Source organism: Myzus persicae, unplaced genomic scaffold, assembly GCF_001856785.1.
Source record: "Myzus persicae strain clone G006 unplaced genomic scaffold, MPER_G0061.0, whole genome shotgun sequence".
Lineage (NCBI taxonomy): Eukaryota > Metazoa > Arthropoda > Insecta > Hemiptera > Aphididae > Myzus > Myzus persicae.
Window position 1 is genome coordinate 303562 of NW_019104089.1, and position 9553 is coordinate 313114.

General features: G+C 28.4%; 1 protein-coding gene across 1 annotated transcript in view; it reads left to right on the forward strand.

The window, feature by feature from the left end:
• LOC111038619 (histone-lysine N-methyltransferase SETDB1-B-like) overlaps positions 1 to 8124 on the forward strand; it is a 21136-nt gene extending 13012 nt beyond the window's left edge. The window contains exons 4-5 of the mRNA XM_022321784.1: positions 5377 to 6622; positions 7666 to 8124. Coding sequence (XP_022177476.1) covers positions 5377 to 6622; positions 7666 to 8054 — 1635 coding nt within the window. The 3' untranslated portion in view covers positions 8055 to 8124. The remainder of the gene's footprint in view (positions 1 to 5376; positions 6623 to 7665) is intronic.
• The last annotated feature ends 1429 nt before the right edge of the window (positions 8125 to 9553 follow it).

Below are 9553 nucleotides of genomic sequence, written 5' to 3' on the forward strand. Positions count from 1 at the left end.
TCGGCATTATTGCCGATTATTTTTATAGTTTATATATGTAATAGATACGATAACACGTAAATTGTATTATGAAACATAAAATATTGTTTCGTTATTGAGAGTGACTAATACGTTATAGAGAATGAATTGTCTAATGGGTTATATAGCAAACCAACCATTAATATGTAAAATTTACGTTATATAGAGTTTTTCGTTGTAAAGAGTTTCGTTATAAAGAGTTTTGACTGTAATAATAATATATGCTCATAAGTCATAAGGTTGTTTTGAGAAAAAATTAAAACAAAATGTAATACATTAACATTATAGTACAATATACATAAATGTAATCGTTATCATTATTAAAGAAAAAAAGTCATGGGAATCTATCTCCCTCATCCCCCCCTTTCGACCGCCACTGGGAGGGGGACAACATTTTAATTTATCATTTTCAATTTTCATTAAATTTTTAAATTCTATCTAAATAAATAAATAGATTCTGATCACAGTAAACAATTTCCCAAGATTTTCGATATTTTCCGGGGGGGGGGGGCATGTCCCAACATTGCCCCCTATATGGTCGCCTTTGTTATAGCTAATGACTGTCCACCCTCAAAATCGTTATTTGTATTCGTATAAAACGATTGTGTATCATCGAATTAAAATCTAACACCTACCCCTCTATTACTACTTACTAGTAGAGTAAGTTACTTTTAAAAAGTAATTAAGTTTCTGCGCACTTTATTCAGTGATATATGTAATAAATATAATAAAGCTATTTTACTCATTACCCACTCAAGTAAAATGACATTACTTTTCAAGTAGAAAAGTAATTATGTTACTTTTACGTTACAAAAAAAACTGGTATTTTTTTATTTCTTAGCAATTGATTGTAACTCTACAAGCAACATAGCGAAATACACTGTACTATATATATATAACTTAAAAAAATTCTAAAAAAAATGACGCATAAAAATATTTAATTTAACGATACAATAATATGGTTGTCGACTGATGGATTGCTAAGAAATTGGTAAATTGGGTCCCAAATTACCTTAATTCTTTAAATTGCGTCCCGGAAAAAACGTTAGTAGGTACTTTCATTCCATTTGTTTAATATATAATAATCTTTATTAGAAGTTAAATTTTATATTTATGGAATAAATCAAGATATATTTATAATATAATGTTCTAAATAAATAAATTAAAAATATTATGTCCTTGGCGTAAACTGTAAATTGCATAAATTAAAAATAAATTTAATTTCCATTATAATAAAAATAAAAATAAATAATATAAAAATATATGTTTTTTATAATATTATGCTCTTATTAAAAACTTAAATGATAAGGATTTAACAAACTCAAATCGGGTTATCGTATTAATACATAGTTTATTTTGACGGGATCCAAGTTACCTATTACCTTTTTGTGTCCATAGCTCAACTTACCGCTTTCAAAATGTACACAAATTATTGGGCGCCCAGGAATTGGGCCACATTTTAACTACCTGTTTCGTATAAAATATTTGTTTACATTTTACTACCCGGCCACAAATTAAATCTATATTTTTAAAGTGTACCCGGAGATTGGGCCATAAAAGTATAGCACACAAATATACTATTAATAATATTAAGTTTGTTAATCAACTAAACGATCACAATTTACAATGTTTCATAATCTGTGCACACTACGCGTATGACTATTTAAATCCATTTCATTTGACAATTGATAATTCTATATCATAAGAGATTGGATAATTTATTACCTTTTGATAAATCATACGCAGTCGCTTCGAGTAAAGTTTCGTGTGCGTTGCAGTGTATTATATTAAATATTATTTTATTACAATTTAAAATGTAATAGTGGCCTAATTACCAGGTCTACCTGTTATAAATATAAAGTTTTAGTGGCCCAATTACCGGGCCTGCCTGTAATAAATATAACATTTTAGTGGCCTAATTACCGTATACCTTTGGAAAAATAGGTGAATTGTGGCCCAATTCCCGAGCGCCCAAATTATTGTGGAAACAATTTACGTAGCCTCAATTGATTACATGCCAACCTTTTTTTTATTTGTAATTGTTTACTGCAGGGATACTGTTTATTGTATTTCACTGTAACTAAATGAAAAAACAAATATATATTTATTGACATTATTTTTCCACAGTTACTTTGTATTTATTGTTTACATTTTTATATTATACAAGCTGTCCTGTCACGGCGTTGCCCGTGTAGTAATAGCTATATAAAAAAAACCCCTTTACCCCCTTAGAGGTCTAATTTTGAAAAATCTTTTACAAAATGATTCTAATGATTCTATACACATATTATTATTAAAAAATGAATCCATAGTTATAATTATAATTTGTTTAGTTAACACGTTTATCGCATATCGATAAATAAAGTATTATCATTTTTCGATAACGCAATTTGTATAATTGAGCTATTCGGTGCAAGTCTTGTCTTAATAAAAATATTATGTTAGTTGGTAGTTTAAAATGTCGGCAAGTATTTCTACGTCATAAATATAGCGGTTGTAGCCATTGCTACGTACGATCGTCAGTAGACAAATTAACCGTCGTAGTTTCGTGTCGAAACAAAGATCTATTATATCAATATTATATCTTTTCCAGCTTATCCTAGACTCTATATGAGGTTCGCATGTGATAATGTGAACAGTATATTATCAAGTAGGCTATCAATATGCACTCTGCAGTGGATTGCGTACCCCGCTAGATGCACACTCTATATTAATAATATGTTTAGTTTTAATTTTATTAGCTATTTTGAATATATACATGCCGGTGAGCGGCCGTAACTCAGTCGACAGCCACATTTTAACGATTAATTATGTCATATGGACAATTTTATAAGCTAAAGCTTGCTGTAGCTTTTTCAACTAAAAAAAACATTCCAGAACTCAAAAAATAAATCATCAAAACAATTTTTAAAAAAGGGTTTTTCCAAAATTTTTTTTCTTAAAAACCTTCTCCTGGGGATTTCGAACAATTAAAAAAAATTGAGCCAAATTGGCCCAGTCGTCAATAAATTAATTGTTATTCATTTTTGACTCCATTTATATAGAATAGCTTTAAAGTTTAAACTCATTAAGTCATAATCCTTTAATATAAAAAAATTCTTGAGGTTTTATTTATAAACATAATTTTTATACAATTTAATAACTTGTGCCATATTTTTATCACATTTTGAATTCTTAAAAGCAGTACCATCTTAAAATGCTGTAATAATATAATAATTATTTATTTATTACGGATAGTTTCCAAATATAAATTTATATTTTGTTAATACATACACAATACAGCAAATCAGTTAATAATGTTATATAATAATACAAATTAATAGTTCCTAGCATAAATAAGTGAAAGAAATGTAATAGTTAAGAGAATAATATGTATAATATATGACTAATGACTCTAATATAATTTTACAAATCAATTGTTGGGACTTAGGGTTATATCGATATTCAAGGACTACACTTTATGGTTAGTGCTAAACGTAATATAATTTATATTTCCAAACACAAAATCTTATGACAAAGCAAAATCTTTGATAGCACTATCGACTTATAAACATCAAGGAATACAAAAAACATCTCAGGGATAGAATTTGTTAGAATACCAGAAGTCAATGAATATAAAATACCATAACTATCATTAGACCAATTCATTTAAGGTAACATGAAGTTATCACAAAAAATAAAAATTTGAGGTTGAATCTCAGTTGTGCTTGAATAAGTATTGTATTATTGAATCAGAGAACTAGGAGGTATAGTACAGTGTCCCGTGAGAAGATACCCATTATAGCCATAGAGGATGACTAGCCGCCCGAACAAAAACCGCGGTTATTCCGTTTTACCTACAAATTAAAAAAGTTATTAAAAATCATGAAATTAATGAAAATAAAATGTTTAAAGTGTAAAACTTTCAGGAAAATAAACTCTAAAAAATGAAAATCTTTAATTGTTTTAAAAATAAAAAATAAAATATTTTTTTTAAACTTTTTTAATAAAAAAATGAATTAAGTTAAACAAAAAAATAAATGTAGTCGTTGCCTCTGTGAGTATAATAACAAAATTCAGATTTATTATACATTTATTATCTCAGGAAATATCACAATGTTTAAATCCTCATTGGACACTCTGTATACCACCAACTATAACCTGGTCAATGTTTGGTTAATGTTTGTACAATTTGTTCAATATATTTTAGATTTTAACAGGAATAGAGAAAGGAAATCTTTATATTATGCAGCATAAAGACATCACTATCCCGAGGCGTTCTCAAGTTTTTTTTATTTTGGAGGGGGGATATGAAAATGTATTAAAAGGGGGCAGCGGGAGCTAAGATTTTTCTTATATAAAAACAACATTTACATGAATTGAATTACAAAATAATATTACATTTTTAATTCAAAATTCACAAAATTAAAATTTTAATAATAATACTATTATGTAACATTAACTCTTTAACACTTAACAATGATCACTCCATACATTTTTCACTCAAAACTATTGATAAAAAAACAAGGAAAATGTGTTATCACCTGTACCTATGTTGTGGTATCGTGGTATTGCTTTTAACAATAATATAATATGAACTTGGCTAATTTCAAAAACAGATAAAAATATTAATAAAGATAAAGATATTATTCTGCGATCACGGTTGTAGATATCTACAACAGTGTCTTAAACCTGTAATTTCATACCCATCGTATATTTGTTTAGAAAATGACAACAAGTTAAAAAATATTGATTATACTTATTTAATTTGTTTGGTTATTTGATTATCATTAAATAGGTATCAGTTCAACCTTGAAAATCCATCTAACCTAAATACAAAAATATTTGGCCATGGGGAGGGGGGATCATCACCCGTATTCCACCAGTGATAACCCTTATTTCACTACCTCTCAAGAACAACTATCCTTTAAATTTTTCTATCATATCTATAAACATTATAAGTATCTAAGTCTAATTTATTTAGATTTAAAAATATCAGCAGTAGACCAAGTTTCTATTGATTCTATAAATACAAAAATTAAAACAGGCATTGTTTCATTTAAATCTCAGCAATGTAAATTGTAAATAGATAGAAACATCAGGATACCAGTAATTCAATTAATGGAATAGTGTATAATGAAATAATACTGCAATAAAATAATTTATTTTGAAATTACGAACCACACATAATTTGTTTATTACCTTTATTACATAAAATATAAGTCCTGTAGGTTAATAGGTTATAATAAAATTATTTAGGAACTCGGCAACTAACAATAACAATATACTTCACAATAACAATATACATTATCAATAAACTTATTGATAAAGAACCATATTGGATATTATTTGTTGAATTTGATTTCAATTTTTGTTTAGGTTTGTGTGCGTTGTTTAAGAATTTGCTTGGTGCATACTAAATATCACGAAACTAAATTTGAAGCCAAAGAAGGTATTGTGGAAGATTTCTTTTTTAATTATACTTTACATTCAGAGAAAGCTTACAGTTATAAGATTAAAGATACACCATTAGGAAACATTAAAAAACCAATGGAAAATGAAAATATATTGCTCCAAAAACAAATCTTACAATCATCAAAAATTATTCCAAGCCCCAGAACATATATTAACCACAATTGTAATCATTCTTGTGTAGAATGGACTGGCTATGAAGAAAATAAAACAAAAAAAATTAGTATGTTAGGGGTACCGATTCATTTCGGTTTTAATAGACATACAACAATAAGAGGTCGTATACGAAATATTACATACTATGAGGCTCCTTGTGGTGTGTCTATAAGAAATATCAGTGAAATGATGAGTTATCTTACAACCACAGAATGTAGTTTGACAATCGATCAATTCGATTTCAATAGCTGTGTGAATCCATTAGCCCAATTTAATGTTTCAAGGCCCACTATGTTTTTGGATGATTTATCTAAAGGTTTAGAATTCAGACCAATAACATGTGTGAATAGTATAAACGATGAACTGCCACCAAAAATGAATTATATGATTAGTAGACAAGCAACAGCCGGAGTCAACATAAATGTAGAAACTAATTTCTTATGTGGATGTGATTGCACAGACAACTGTGAAGACAAATCAAAATGTGCTTGTTGGCAAAGTACAATAAATGGACAAAGTAATATACCAGACCTTAAAAAAAATGCAGATGCAGGTTATAAATATCGACGATTATATGAAGATGTGCAAACTGGTATTTATGAGTGTAATAAGACTTGCAAATGTCAAAGTTCTTGTTTAAATCGTGTTGTGCAACAGCCCATGCCTCATAACTTACAATTGTTTAAGACGGAGAAAAAGGGCTGGGGCGTACGTTGCTTAAATGATATACCAAAAGGGACTTTTATATGTTGTTATATCGGAAACATACTAACTGAGACTAATGCCACAGAACAAGGTAAAAAATACGGTGACGAATACTTAGCAGATTTAGATTTTATTGAAGTAGTCGAGAAATGCAAAGACGATTATGAAGAAAATGCTTTTTCAAGGAAACTAAACACCAAACATAAAAAACTGTCAAAAAAAACTATGAATCTATTAAATAAACATATCACGAAAAAATCATCGAACGGTCATATTCAAAGAGTATTTAAAGGTAACACATTTTTCTTTAGAAACAATTTACAATATACTAGATGGTCCTGTACGGCGGTTTCCGTGACAAATTAAATGCCCCTGGATTTACACCTATCCTTAAACTCTATTAAATACGAACTTCACATGTTTTTAACATAGCGATTTGGTTGGTTTTGATACAGTTCTAAAAAATTTGGCTTCGAGGTGTTCAGTCTCGAGAATATGTTATATTAGTAATATATAATGTGTTATATTTTACCTTAGTACAAAGTTTCAAAACCACGAGTGCGATAGACTTGTTGGCTGTGGATTCCTTAAACACATACATAAATATTGCCTTTTATTATCAATCTTTAATATTAATTGGTATATTGTTCTCCATATCTTCCAAACCCAATGTTATAGACCTTTTAGCTTGGGTGGCAGTATTGTGCTAAACAGTTCCCATCCGTTCCCGGTTTCAAAAGGAGGGGAAAAAAAGACCTTTTAGCTTAAATAGTCAGATAAAAAGAAAAAACATTGAAGGACACTTAGTTTCATTTTTATATTAATATTATAGTTACGTCTACTAATTTTGACACATGCCCACAGAATAAGAATTGAGTGGAAAATAAATTAGAATATTTGAATTCTAAGATTGGTACCTACCTGAAGGGCAGCGCTGGGTAATTAATTTTTTAGCGGTTCCGAATGATTTGGAAAAAAATGTTGAGATATGTAAGCCCTTCTATATTTTTTTGTTTAGAAAGTTATTTTAGGTCTCCACTGAGACAAATAATTTTTAAAAACATTACGCATTTAAGTAAAATATTTATTTAATATCTATTTATTTCCCTCCGCAGTATGGGTGAGCGGACAGCAGGCTACCTAACCTTGCCGACTCACGCTTTAAGGGATTTTTAGGAATAACTTTGCTTAAGTTCAGAAAAATCTGCTAAGGAATTTTTCCTGTTAGCTGGGACAAACTAAGAACTGCTTACTATTTTAAATAATAGTTTAAATATATCATAATTATAACCAAATTATAAATTTAATATTCAAAACTTAAATTTGTTTTTAAAGATAAAAATTTGGCGGTGAACAATACATTTCCAATGCAATCCAGAAACCTCAGACACAAGAAATTTTCCTCAAATAGGCACTACTATAAACCTCGAAAATCAGTACGCTGCTACTATGGTAAGGGCGATGGTGTGTATACAATAAATGCAAAATGTAGTGGCAACATTGGACGATATTTCAATCACTCGTGCACACCAAATTTATTTGTACAAAATGTGTTTGTGGACACACACGATTTACGTTTTCCGTGGGTATCGTTTTTTTCGGAACATTACATACCAGCTGGAACTGAACTTACGTGGGATTACGGTTACGAGGTAGGAAGCATTACAGGTAAAGTGATGACTTGTTATTGTGATTCAGCTAAATGTAAACGTAGACTTCTCTGAATGTATAAGCGTTGTAAAAAAAAAAGTTGAAAAACAGTTGTGAATTAAGGTAAAATTATTGTATTATGAATACGCTATAGACTATACAATAATTTTAAAAAAAAAATAGTCAACTCCTTTGCACAATTTATGTATTTTTTTACTTTCTGATTCGTACATATGATGATCGCATAAAACAAGATGTGAGTTGGTCTTTATATTTTAACAGTATTATGAAATTTAAATATCTATACATCTAAATCTACTGCAATTTACAAAATTGTAAATGTTACTGTTAGTTTGTGAATATTGTTTAGAAATTAATATTGTATATAATTAAATATGTTTATAGATTATAAGTTTTAAACGTGTATTTTAATTGAATTTTGTTTTAACAATAACTTTTTTGGTACTACGAAAATCCCAATTGTATCATATTATATTAGAGAAATTGTGTGTAATTAAAATAAATGAATAAATATAACATAATTAAATTCTTACTTTATTAATACATTTAACCTTTTAATTTTTAAATCGTTTAACATAGTATTAAACACAATCCAATCCTTAATGAAGTCTTTATATAATTAATTTATCATAAAAAAAAATGAAGTCTACAAATAAAACTTATTAATACAACTTTGATAGGTTAATAGACCTAAGAACTATGAGTTAGGACTTTCAACTCAATTTAAATCTCAACTTTTTACTAACCGAGACAAATACCACAGAACGAGACAAAATATTTTAGGTATATTGAGTATAACCTATATGTAATTTATTATTGTGATAGTAAAATTATCGACAGTTTATTAAATATTCCAAGATGGATAGATCAATATCGGTACGAGCGACTGTGTAATGTGTATATCGTGTAACTGTAAATGCCGAAAGGAGTGGTTGGATTGCGACCGAAGAATTCTTTACCGTGTACATTCCGCGTACTGTCACCATGTACGATAAAATAAATGGCGATCCCTAAGGTGGGGGCGAAAGGGCATTCAGTGTTTCAAAAAAAAAAAATACATTTGTATTGAATAAATATTATACAAATATATACCCATCTAATACCTAATATATAACACTATACAATTAATATTAAGATACAGCACATTTTATCCAATATTCAGGAAGGTATGTACATAATATAAAAAATATAATATTAGAGGTACACACATGACAGATACTTAACACAATAACACATATAACTAGCTATTATAGCTGGAAGTATAGGTATCTTTTATAACTTTATAAGAATGTTTTAGACATGAAACGTGTTCATACACTAAACATACATTGCATAAAATTGTTTCTTATATATGGTATTATAATAGTACCACACTACTATTCATAGATTCTTTACCTACTATAGTCAAAGGTATAATAAAACTCATATATTAAAGTAGTAAATATCTATTATTACATTTGCCGTGATTAGGAAAAATATAAAAAATGAAAGAATAAAAAGGGTGCCCAACAAGTTAAATTAGGTATCAAAACCATGATCAACTATTTAATCA